General features: G+C 42.0%; 1 protein-coding gene across 2 annotated transcripts in view; it reads right to left on the bottom strand.

Moving 5' to 3' along the window:
- The window catches only part of EML5 (EMAP like 5), a 378431-nt gene that overhangs the window by 219037 nt on the left and 145633 nt on the right, over positions 1-13761 (bottom strand). For both annotated transcript variants that reach the window (XM_029597756.1, XM_029597755.1), the window contains exon 6: positions 1508-1643. In XM_029597756.1, the coding sequence (XP_029453616.1) occupies positions 1508-1643 (136 nt within the window). The remainder of the gene's footprint in view (positions 1-1507; positions 1644-13761) is intronic.

Below are 13761 nucleotides of genomic sequence, written 5' to 3' on the forward strand. Positions count from 1 at the left end.
TCGCGGTAACACCATAATGCCCGCCATAAACAATGCATCATGAGATGCGTATGCAAATTTTAAAAATTTAGTCAAAAGGGAGGAGTTTATGAAAACGAGGGGTGTTTAATGTTGCGTGATAACATAACACATGTTATAACACCAGAAATAACTACACCTTATTCCCATTTTTATTTATTTATTTATTTATTTTACATTTTTCTATACCGAACTTCATGACAAGCTTCACATCAGGCCGGTTTACATCAAACTTAGGGGTTAACTTAACAAAACCATATAACAAGAAGGCCGAAGCACAGATACAAAAAACAGGGAGAATGAACTTGGGGGCTAGATTAGCCAGGAAATAAAGGACAGAAAAAACTGGAGAATGAACACGAAAGAATATACAATTGCTGGGTCGGACATTTAGTCTATTGGGCTATATGAAAGAACTGTTGCAATGTTAGGCTTAAGGGGGAAATTTTGGGGAGAGAGAAAAAGAGAGAGAGAGAGAACCTCAGGGAAGTCACACACATTAGTCAACTTTTTATACCACTGTAGGAGGGTCAACTAATAACTCGAGGTGAGGTTTTGGTGGTGGTCTAGGGTTTGGGTGGCAGTTTTACATGCACAAACAGCACAGTACACATCAGTGAATATCTGATGTGATTTGGAGTGAGAAAAGTTACACAAAGATGAGATTTGTACAATGTACTCGCGACCCAGCTTGATAGCAGCTAGGTGGAGAGTGCATCAAGGTCTATTCAGTGGCACAGCTAAGTTGTTGAGTATATGCATATATATCTGTGCTTAGCCGTATAAGTTAGAACCAGCTAAGTTTAGACCTGCTATGGAACAGGTCTAACTTAGCCACATAACTTATGCGGCTAAGACTAAATTTCGGTAGTTAGCCGCATAATTTATATGGCTAATTTGCTCCTCCCTGATCCGCCCATAGGTTATGTGGCTAACGTTTTAGCTGCATAAAGTGACTTATTATCATTATTTATTACTATTATTAGGATCAATGTTATTTTTTACCTTTTTGTTCCCTATCCACTTGTTAAATGTAAACCGGCATGATGCGATATTTATCGCGAATGCCGGTATAGAAAAACTTAAAATAAAATAAATAAAATAAAATAAGTGGCAGCTGCTGAACATAGGTGCATATTCAGTGGCCGCTACTTAGCTGCATAAGTTACACTTATCCGTCTAAATAGCGCTGAACACGCTTTGAACGTTGACCTCATAATGTTCATTATGATGTATCTCATTACTGTATTGTTTTTGCTTGTTGTAATTTTGTATTATGAAGACAGTATATAAGAATAACAAAACCTCATACATTCACTGGAGGAGGTAATTGTTGGCGCTATTTTGGAAACACAAAGTTTCTGTGCAGAATTTGAATCTTCGGCAAAAAAAAAAAAAAAAGCAAACTCAAAAAACTGTAATCTTTTAAAATGTAGTGCCCATTGGGCTCTTTCATGGTTTGTCTGATAACAAATGTAGGAGCTCCTACCTTTGTATCCTTGGTCTGTTTCCCTGAGATCAATCACAGTAATTGGTTTAAAATTTAAATCCCACAGCCGAACGCAACCGTCCCTGCCCCCGGTGGCAAAGCCCTCTTCGCAGGCATTCATGCTGAAAATTCCTGCCTAGGGAGGAAAAACAAACACATGTAAACAACCGGGCCCGTCACATGCAGCCGAACCCATCTCTCCCTCTCTCTCTCGCTGAACCACACTGCGACAAACTCTGAAATGAGGCCCGGAACAGTTCAGAGCCCCTCAACACAAACAGCTCGATTTTAAAAGCATTGCTCACGCCAAAAAAATGCTCGCATACGCGCGTATCTGGGCCGTGCGTGAGCGACGTGGATTTAAAAAAAGCCGCAAAATACGCACGTATGCACCCATGTGCGCATAAGTAATAAGGGGGGAGGGAAAGGGTGTGGGGAACGGTCATTCCAGGGCGGGGCCAAGACTTACACGCGTGACTCCAAATTTTGAAAATGGAACCCGTAGCCCGTGGATGCCAGATTATCCGCGTAACTTTACTGCTGCTGCTGCTGCTGATGAGGAGCAAGTCCGTAAGGTCTTGAGTTTTAGGGCCTACAGGACAGGGTGAGGGGTCCGGGTCATCAAGGCAGCATGCAGGATACAGAACCAGAGAGGTCTGAATAACCTCGCTATTAACCGGTCAAACTGGAGGCCTAACTGGAAAACCAGGAATGTGCCTTGCACAAGCACGTTTTAAAATTTGCTGACATACGTGTGTAAAAGCCAACAAGGTCCTATTGAAGACACGCGCGGTGCGCTAGCTGTGCTCGAGTAAGCTCTTAAAATTAGGAACATATTTACGTGAGGTTGGTGTATTTTAAAGCATACACACATAAGTGCGCACACGATTAAAAATTCTAGCGTATCCTTGCTCGAGCGCCGATATGCATGCGCAAGGTTGCACGTGCGCTCGTTTTAAAATCGACCTGATTGCCGGTAAAATACATTTAAGTATTAAGGGGTTATTTTTCCTCCTCCCCTCCTCTTTTCAGCACATCTATGATATTTAGGGACATTTTTCAGTTTTTATTTTATTTTTCTGTGGAAATTATCAGTGCTTATTGCAAAATGGAAAAAAAAAAAATCAGTGGGAAAACAATGGATCTTTTTTTTTTCCCTCGCTGAAGTTCTCCCGTTCTTGCTCATTATTTTATAATATACACTGATGAATTCCAGAAAAGAAAACAAAGAAGCTGAAAACGAAGGTCCCTAAGTGATATTGTAAAGAAAGGCCTGAATAGGTAACCGATCAAATCTGGGGATTCAAGAGCCAGAATCCACGTAATCAATGGCTTCTCCCAGGCCGCAGCCTCCTCCACCTGCACGGCAGAGCCTGCTGCACCACGGCAGAGCTGAGCACTGCGAAGGTGTGAGAGGGGAGCGGCCCCCGTGTCTCTCACTCTGCACCTCTCTAGGATTTCAGTGCCTTGCTTGCAGCTTGGACAGGGGGGGTCAGTTTAACAAGCGCTGACATCTGATCCCAACACCAGGTCTCGCACACAATCTGCACTTGAATTTCTGAGAGGTGAGGCCTGGACACCTGATGCCCCGAGGGACCGGCCCTGTTCCACTCGAAGCTTCCCCCACTACAGGGGCCACGAAACACGGTCAAGGAGCACTGCCGCTGGGAACCTGCGCCAGCACTTGCAAAGAAGTAAAAAAATAATAATTAGTACTTTTAAGTAACATGCACAAAAAGGAGGTTGAATTAGCACAAGCTTGAACTGTCAAAGCTTCAACCCTTTAAAGTAAAACACAGTAACAATAATGTGCCATATGGGAAATAAGGAGAGAGGCATTTAAAAAAACCAACGTTTTACTGGAAAAGGGGGCATTGACAGAGAACATTCACTTAGGCAAAAGGAGCCTCAAGAAAAACTCAGAAAAGGACATTAAAAAAAAAAAGTTAGGACTGTATTTTCAAAATTAACCCAAAGAAATAAATGCTCAAGAAGCCGCTAGTCTTTGGACTCTGCAGACTTACATTTGCGAGTCATCTGCACGCTTGCATCCTTCTGATTGCGATCGCAAAAGACCATGTCAAACCCCCCTGCGGCATTCTGCCCGGAAAAAGGTCACGGGCTCGGTGGTGGGCGCCATGGTCACCCAACCCTCAACGCCCAGAAATGAGAAGAAGGAGGACGGGTTAAATAAAAACAACTAGGACTGGCTCCCAAAGCAAACAGCACCGGGTAAAACATGACAGGCATTTACCCGTGTGATCTTGCAAAGAAACGAAAGGGAAAGCCACAGCCCGGCTCCGGTCTTTGACGTTTCAAAAGGAAGCACAAATGGGCAGATTAGACGCTCTGTGTCTTCGGTGGCATTTTAAACCAGTAAGAGCTGCCTACTGGATGCCATCCACCGCAAACACAGCTGTTTGTTCTTCACGTTTAAATGGTGATACCACTGACGAGAAATGCTCTTGGTGGCTACAGGGATAAAATTCAAATTGTAAGGAGCAGATGCTGCAATCTGGGGTGTCCAAGGAAAATGTCTTCCTTCCTGCAGAGCCTGGAAATCACTCCAACGACTGATAACCAAAGTGTTTACACAGGGTAATGCTCTTCTCTACCCGGTCAGATGTGACTTACAGAGCAGAGCTGTTCATAAGCTTTGCTTTTTTTTTTTTAATAAAAAGCCTGTTTTAACACCTTATTTCCTATTGAGTATATTACAACATCTGAGCATAATTTGGAGCAGGAATCTTGTGGTGCACACACCACATGAGATAAGCAGCCCATGCATTGAAAATGCTCTTTCCCGGAAAGAAGATGCATTTGCTGTCTGCTAAGAAGACTTGGATGGCTGTGGGGTGCCGGGGAGCTGCGGGTAGCCACAGCAGGCCAGCAGTTCACCACGGACATCCACGAGTGGTTCTGCAGCCGGGCGGCGAGCCAATATTTTCACTATGCAACAGTGCGACTAAGGATGCGCTGTAAAAATAATCTTAAATAGCAAATACGGGGCAGAGACCATGACTGCAAGCAATATATAGTAAACATAGTTAATGATGGCAAAAATGCTTCATCCAGTCTGCCCAGCAAGTTGCTTAGGGTAATAACTGCAGGTTATCCCCATGCCTTTTATTAAGGGTAGTAACCGCTGCTCTACACAGGTACTCCCATGCAAAAATACTAACTTTAGGCGAGACAGAAGTTACGCCACTCTTTAGCTATTACAGATTCTCTGTGTTTGTCCCGCACTCTTTTTTTTTTTTTTTTAAATTTGTAACTTTTATTTTATTGGGGTAAAAGTAAACAGTAGGTACAAAACTACCATGCACTTCATATCCCTTTTGCAAGGGATCATGAAAAATCATACAGAGTATTGAAAAAACAAAGCTCCAGTACTAACATGGTATGATAACAGCAACCCCTAAAATACAGGATAATAGCAAGACATCCCCCTCCCCCTTCCTTGTATAAATCGAATAACATTAACGCCACATACATATCAAGTATGCATATAAAAAGGATATAAATATCTAACTCAGTTTGCAAGTACACAATATCGTATAACAGACCCCTCACTGTGACTCAATAGGCCACGCCCCCAGATAGAAAGGTACAATGAGCCCCTTTTATTGAATCAGCAAGTCCACTCCAGAAAGTCATAGTTATTTGGAGGTGTTTACTAGCCATGCCTCATAACCTTGCCATACTTTGTCCCACACTCTTTTGAATTCCATTACCGTTCTGTTCTTCTCCACCTGTTTCAGAAGGGCATTCCATGTACCACTAAGGTTTGCATTCACATAGTGTCAAAATTTGCATGATCTATTGGTACATTTCACATCTAGTGTGGAGGTTTCTGCAGGTGAAAATATTTCTTAATAGAAAGGGTTCAAAACTTGCACTCAGTGTACAGTATGCCCACAAGCTATAGAGGGCTTGCTTTAAAGATCACGAACCTGTGAAAATGCAGATGGAAACCTCTTATAATATGACACACCGAGGTACATGAATGTGATCGTTTGTCTGTGTGGTTTACTGTATATTGGCAAAACAAGAAGAACTTTTCGTAAGAGGATGACAGAGCACCACAGCTGCATTTCCACAGGAAGAAGTGAAGCTCCAGTGGTCAATCACTGCTTTGATATGCAACACACAAGTGAAGGTATGCCACAGAGTATTTTAGATTGTATAAAGCCCTTGGTCTGTGGGGAAGATATAGATTGTAAATTACTCCATCTGAAACACCGATAGATTTTAAAATTACACACTATAACAGCCCATGATTAAACACTGCAATTGATTGGTCAGTGTTTTGAATGACTTTGTAACCACGGTGAATGGGAACGAATAACAGCTATTGATCATGTGATTTATGTATTTATTTATTTTTTTATAGAGTGTGATTGGTTGTACATGGATTGTGTCTATGCTTAAGAAGAATCCAACACACCGAAATTTGTCAGTCTTTTTCTGGTCCCCTGATGCAGAACTCCTCAAAACATTGATGTTGGCAATTATGAATTAAGTAAAAATTGTATGTAAGACTGGGCTATACTTTTTCAGACTGATTACAAACTGAAGCATGTGAGCGATTTTCATTGTGAAGATCCGTGATATTGTTTTATGGGCAAATAATAAAAGTATAAAAGTTTTATTCTTGAAAAACAAAAATAAAATGACGATGGTCAGGGCAATTAGCTAGGTTAAAGAGGTGTGTCCTATTTGATGCTGCCCTTTTAAAGATCTTTTTTTGGTGTGTTTGTGGAGGTTTTTATTTATTTATTTATTTATTTAAAAACTTTTCTATACCGTCGCTAAGTTATATACCATCGCAACGGTTTACAAATAGGCACATAGACTAAGGTAAGTAAATGTAGGATATCTTACATTCTAACAGGTGCCAATAAAGTTCGGTTACAATTTCATAAATAAAATCATTATTTGAGTAATGTTGGTCAAGTCCAGGTATATTATTGAGTTACTATCGCTTTGAAATATTACTTCTTAAATGTAGGATTGAGTAAATTCATTCTCATCTGCATTACCTTGTACTTTCATTCTCTACCCTCCACACTCTTTACACATTGAAAGTGTGGGTTTTCTACTATTTTTGGTCCATTCTTTGTATCCATAACCCCTTCTGTGAAGCAATACTACCTGACATTATTCCTGAGTCTTCCCCCTTGGGAGTTTCATATCATGACCCCTAGTTTTACAACTTTCTTTCCAGTGGAAAAGATTTTATTTTTGTGCATCACTAATTCCTTTCAGATATTTGAAAGTCTGCACCATATCTCCCCTGAATCTCCTCTCCTCCAGGAGGCACCATATTTAGGTCCTGTAGTCTTCTTTCATAAGTCTTCCATTGCAGAACTCATATCATTTTGGTTTGCTTGCTCTGGATTGCTTCCATCTTGTTCTTACCTTTTTGAGGTAAGGACTCCAGACTTGAACATAGTACTCATAAGAAATTGCCATACTGGGTCAGACCAAGGTCCATCAAGCCCAGCATCCTGTCTCCAACAGTGGTCAATCCAGGTTGCAAATAAATTTATTTATTTATTTATTTATTTAGGGTTTTTCTATACTGGCATTCGTAGTTAGAAACCACATCATGCCGGTTTACATATAACAAAGGGGGTGTGAACAAAATAACGGAACATAAACAAGTGCAGAGATAACTTGAAGTTACAATATAACAAGGATCATATAACTGGGGAGAGAATTAGAATAAGATAACCGAGTAGTTAATATTAATAATTTACATTATATTGTGAAGTCTCTTATATGATGTTGCAGTCCTTCAATTGGGGTCTGGGAAGGCTTGCTTAAATAGCCAAGTCTTAAGCCTTTTTCTGAAAGTAGGTAGGCATGGTTCTTGTCTCAGATCCGGAGGAATAGAATTCCATATTGAAGGTCCAGCTGTGGAAAAGGCTCGGTCTCTGAAGGTTAGGTGGTGAGTGGTTTTGGTTTGGGGAACTTGGAGTGATCCTCTGTAGGCTTCTCTGATGGGTCTGGTGGATGTGTGTAGTTTGAGTGGTATTTGTAGATCGAGCGTTGTTTGGTGGTGGATAGCCTTGTAGATGATAGTGATGGATTTGTATATAATTCTGAAGTGTATTGGCAACCAGTGCAAGCTCTTGAGGGTGGGAGAGATGTGATCTCTTCTCCTGGTGTTGGTCAGGATTCTTGCGGCTGAGTTCTGGAGCATCTGAAGGGGTTTGATAGAAGCGGAGGGGAGACCTAGTAAGATCGCATTGCAGTAATCTATCTTAGAAAAGATAACTGCTTGCAGGACCGTTCTAAAGTCTCGCGCATGCAGGAGCGGTTTGATTCTTTTAAGTACCTGAAGTTTAAAGAATCCGTCTTTAGTAGTTTGTTTAATGAAGGATTTTAAGTTAAGATGGTTGTCGATAATTATTCCTAGGTCCCTTGTTTGGGTGGTAGGTGGAATGTTTGGAGGACATGGAGGTGGGTTGCTATTTTCTGGTGAGATGATCAGAAGTTCCGTCTTAGCTGTATTTAATATCAGGTTTAAACTCGTGAGGAGGAGGTTGATTTCTTTAAGGCATCGTTCCCAAAATTCAAGAGTTTTAGTGATGGTTTCTGTAATGGGGATCAAGATCTGCACATCGTCTGCGTATAGGAAGTGAGTTAGTTTCAAGTGGGTTAGTAGTTGGCAAAGCGGAAGGAGGTAAATATTAAAGAGTGTAGGGGAGAGGGAGGAGCCCTGAGGAACTCCTAAAGAAGAAGGATAGAAGGAGGATTCCTTATTATGGATCTTGACCTTATAGCCTCTGTTACTGAGGAATGTGTTGAACCATGATAGTGCAGCTCCTGCAATTCCTATGTTTGAAAGTTGCTTGAGTAGGATGGAGTGGTTGACGGTATCAAAGGCGGCTGACAGGTCTAAAAGAATAAGTAGAAAGGATTGGCCTTTGTCTAGCCCCATGATGATATGGTCTGTCAGGGCTATGAGTAGAGTTTCCGTGCTTAAAGCTTTACGGAATCCATACTGTGAGGGGTAAAGTATTTTGTGATCTTCAATGTAGTTGGAGAGTTGAGTGTTGACCAGCTTTTCCATTATTTTGGCAATAAATGGAAGATTGGAAATCGGACGAAAGTTGTTGGGGTCCTTGGGGTCTAGGCTGGGTTTCTTTAAGAGTGGTTTTAATGAAGCTAGTTTAAGGTCTTCTGGAAAAAGTCCTCGGGATAAAGAGCAGTTGATGATATCTGCTATAGTTTTGGAGATTGTTTCTGGTATTAGAAGGAGGAGCTTTGTAGGTATTTGGTCGAAAGGGTGGGAGGAAGGTTTCATTTTCTTAAGTAATAAAAGGATCTCAGAGGCTGTGATGGGTTCGAATGATTCAAAGGAGGTTCCTTTGTTTAGTATCTGCACGGCATTGGTGTGCGAGTTGTTACTGGGGGTCAGTTGCTTTAGCAAGTTAGATATTTTGTCTTGGAAGAAGATGGCCAATTCCTCGGCTTTGGATTGAGCTAGGTCTATGGGGATATCTGGAGTGTTAATGTGTGTCAGGCTGGATACGTAAGTGAAAAGAGTTTTTGCGTCAAATACAAGGTCGTGTATCTTGCTAGCATAGTAGTCTCTTTTTGATTTTAGGGTGGATTTCTTGTAGAGATGTAGGGCTAGCTTGTAGGCGGCTAGGGTGCTGGGGCAGGGGGCCTTACGCCATTTGCTTTCTTTAAGTCTTAGGCTCTGTTTAAGTTTAAGGAGGTTGCTAGAGAACCATGGTTGTCTTTTTGATGAGTTTGGGTTTAGTTTTTTTGCTGAGAGAGGACATAGTTTGTTTGCTACTGCCTCGGTGATGTTGCTCCAGGAGGAGATGGCTGAATTCGGGTCAGAGAGGTTAATGTGAGTAAGCTCTGAAGTGAGCTGACTGTTGAGATTGTCGGACGAGCAGGGTTTTCTGTAGAGAAATGAGGATTTCGAGTGGAGGTTTTTTCTGAATTGTGTCAGTGTAAAAGTGGTGGTGATTAACGAATGATCTGACCATGGGACCAGAGTACAAGAAGGAGGGGTGGAGTATTTGATCCCTGCATTTACGAAGATGAGGTCCAGGGTGTGGCCAGCTTTATGGGTGGGCTTGTTGATGATCTGCTTAAATCCCATAGCTGAGAGGGCAGTGAGTAGAGCCTCGCAATTGGTGGATCCCATAAAGTGGCAAAATGGCAGATCCCATAAAGTAAAATGGCAAATGGCAAATGACAGATGGGCGGTAGCCCATCTGCCATTTGCTACCGCCAATCTGCAAATGGCAGATTGGCGGTAGCAAATGGCGGCGGTAGCCCCTGTGACATAGTGAAGGCAAAGGGCCGTTGACGCCATTTTGATTACTGGCAGCCGACGGCTTTTTGCCCTTTCTATGTCACAGGGGCTACCGCCGCAATTGGTCGATCCCAGTGACATAGTGAGGGCAAAGGGTCATCGGCGCCATTTTGACTACTGGCACCCGACAGCTCAAGTCCAGGAGATTGCTCCCGGACCGCTCCTGGACCCCCGCTGGACCTCCAGGGACTTTTGGCAGGTCTTGGGGGAGGGGTCAGGAGGGTGGGGGGTTCTGTTAAGATTTTTACTTTTTTATTAAAGATTTGTCTGCGAGCCAGATGCAGCCATCAAAAGAGCCACAGGTTCCCTACCCCTGCCATATGTCCTTTTACTGTTCTAATTCGGCCTCAGCTTCTATCTTAACACCAGGTCTTCAGCCATGGATTAAAGTTGTTTATATGGCTTTAGCCTCTCTTTTCCCTTTCCATGAATAGGTAACACTTCGGAAAAAGCAACAGTGTCTGTCATGTGGCCAACCTGCTTCCTCAGCGTCTGGAAATCTGTTTGTACTGCTTGGATGCTGTTTCTAGCAAGGTCATTGGTCCCCAGATGGATGACAATATCAATTTTTGAGTCCTAACTTTCTTTTTTAATTGTGTTTACTATCTGGCTTGCATTTCTACCAGCTGAGGATCCCGGAAGGCATTTAACTATTGCATCCACCTCAAAATGAGTTCTCAAATTAGTGCCTCTGATAAACAAGTCTCCCAGAACAAGGAGCTTACTGTTATGACATTTTACAGGGTTCTGGTGTGCATTGGGTGTGTTCTTTTCTTTTAAAACGCCAACAAATGAGAGCCAGATCCTATATAAAGAAGAGGGTTTTAGAGTACAGTCTATGACAAGTTAAAATAGGAAGAGGTGTCAGCAAACCAGTCAGTGTGCCCTATTTAGCAAACGGGCTACCAAGTCTTATCAATCATTCACCTCTTAAGAGTACATTTTTTAAAGGGTTTTTTTTAAGCATTTAAAAGGAACAACAGTCTGTAACAAATCTGAATGAATCCAAATTTACGGACCCATTTCCAAAAACTCAGTAATGGCCGTGGTTTCACAGAAATGCGCTTGTCGAGGGGCTGAACATGAACGCATTACCCAAGGACTGTTGTCTTGTCACAAAAGGACTAACCCGTTTCACATGACTTCCCAGCAGATTCTGCTAAAATATTAGCAAAAGATTCCAAACAGATACGCGCTTGGAAACAAAGGCTTTAACACACAAGCCGGCAGTTATTAGCGACAGATACAGAAAGCATCAAATTAATAATAGAAAACTGGTAAAAGATACTAAACAGCAAATCAATAATATACTAGTGAAAAAGATTCCAAACAGAGAGGTGCTAGAAAAACAAAGCATGCAACCCACAAGCCAGCAGATGTCAGAGATAGATTCAGAGAGCAGGAAATTGAAAGCACATTCTGTCAAAGTTAGTGAACCAAGAGACCCAGAAAAGGACACTTGAGAGGGGTCTACCTCTGGTTCCGAGCCTGCAAATATCTGAATGCATACAGGGCAAGAAGCCAATCTTGGTACATGTGCAAACGACACATTTCATTTCCAGTGGCACTTGCTATAAAGCACAGGAAGATATAATTTCCCACAGGGAAAGCAGCGGAAAGACAAGAGGTCAGGAAGGAGTCTGAGAGGAAATGTGAAGAAATACAGCTTTACTTAGAGGGTAATGGATGCCTGGAATCACTCCAGCAAAGACAAGAGGTAACCCGAGCCCAGACAGAATCCAGGCAGTGACAGTGACTGGTGGCAAGGGAGAGGAAGGGAGGTGATGGAGAATGAGTTAGGGTCTGAAATGACACAGTAGAGGTGCAGCCGGGCAGACCTGAATGGGCCAAGACGTCCTTCTCTGTCAAGAATTTACCATGGGCTCAATTCACCCAAATTCAAGACTCGGAAAAATATCTACTGACTTTCAAGAATGACAATACTGAAATCGTATGTTTTAAAAAAGCAGCTCTGAGGCCCTATGTACCTCAGGAAATGTGAGAAAACCACTTTCCTTGGGTTTTCAGTCTGGCCCTCACTTTGAATCATGTTTTAAAATATTGGCTTCCTTGTAAAAGGCATGAGCCTCATTAGCTCTCTCTGGATAGTCAGAGTCACTCCACTAATGTCGCAGCCATCTAAAACTGGGGCAGAGGGCATTAATGGAGTGGCTCCTCTTACAGATTTCTAAAGATAGCTACACTGGACCGTCAGCACATACCAGAAACCTTTATAAAATTAATTAAATTCATCCTGACACGCAACTATTTCAGCTTCAAACATGACATCATGAGTGTTATTATTACATTAGTAGGGACTGCACCCCTGCTCGCTTCGCCAGCCAATCCCGCCGTGAGCTCTTCCCTGCAGATTCTAAGTTCCTGCCAACGCATAACATGCAAACTGACTGACAATGTACTGACAGGATGCTTTTTACTCACACTGAGCATGCCTGAACGTTAAAGGAAACCCCAAAAAAGAGTTCAGAACTGCATGCATGCCAACTTCAAAGAATGCGTTTTATGACTCCAAGACCTGCATGCACGTTATAGAAGCTCCAGGTGTGTGGGTAATTTGTATTTCCTCTGTGGGGGTGGAGATGCATTGGGGGGGGTGGGGTTCAGTGAGGAAGATGAGGATGTAGGTGTGTGAGGGAGATAAAGAGTGAATGTGTGGATGATGTCTGATGGTGCTGGGAGGGAACCAAGTGCATGTGCTGAGTGTGAATGTTGTGGCATAAGAACATAAGAAGTTGCCTTACTGGGTCAGACCAAAGGTCCATCAAGACCAGCATCCTGTTTCTAACAGTGGCCAATCCAGGTTACAAGTATTTGGCAAATACCCAAACATTAACTAGATCCCATGCTTCTAAAGCCAGTAATAGCAGTAGCTATTCCCTAAGTCAACTTGACTAATAGCAGTTTATAGACTTCTCCAAGAACCGTTTTTAAACCCAGCTAAACTAACTGCACTAACCACATCCTCTGGCAACAAATTACAGAGTTTAATTGTGCGTTGAGTGAAAAAGAAGTTTCTCCGATTTATTTTAAATGTGTTACTTGCTAACTTCATGGAATGCCCCCTAGTCCTATTATCCGAAAGAGTAAATAACCGATTCATATTTACCCATTCTAGACCTCTCATGATCTTAAACACCTCTATCCTCTTTAGCTTTTCCTCATAGGGGAACTGTTCCATCCCCTTTATCATTTTGGTTGCCCTTCTCTATTCCTTCTCCAGTGCAACTAGATCTTTTTTGAGATGTGGCGACCAGAATTGTACAGAGTGCTCATGGAGAGATAGAGATGCATTATGACATTCTCCATTTTATTCTCCATTCCTTTCCTAATAATTCCTGTTTGCTTTTTTGACTGCTGCAGTACACTGAGCTGATGATTTCATTGTGTTATCCACTATGATGCCTAGGTCTTTTTCCTGGGTGGTAACTCCTAATATGGAACCTAACATCGTGTATCTACAGCATTGTTTATTTTTCCCTATATGCATCACCTTGCACTTGTCCACATTAAATTTCATTTGCCATTTGGATGCCCAATCTTCCAGTCTCACAAGGTCCTCCTGCAATTTATCACAATCTGCATATGATTTAACTTCTCTGCATAATTTTGTATCATCTGCAAATATGATCACCTCACTCATTGTATTCCTTTCCAGATCATTTAAAACTAAATTGAAAAGCACCAGTCGAAGTACAGATCCCTGAGGCACTCAACTGTTTACCTTTTTCCACTGAGAAAATTGACCATTTAATCCTACTCTCTGTTTCCTGTCTTTTAACCAGTTTGTAATCCACGAAAGGACATCACCTCCTATCCCATGACTTTTTAGTTTTCTTAGAAGCCTCTCAAGAGGGACTTTGTCAAACGCCTTCTGAAAATCCAAATACAC

Source organism: Rhinatrema bivittatum, chromosome 4 (genome assembly GCF_901001135.1).
Source record: "Rhinatrema bivittatum chromosome 4, aRhiBiv1.1, whole genome shotgun sequence".
Classification (NCBI taxonomy): domain Eukaryota; kingdom Metazoa; phylum Chordata; class Amphibia; order Gymnophiona; family Rhinatrematidae; genus Rhinatrema; species Rhinatrema bivittatum.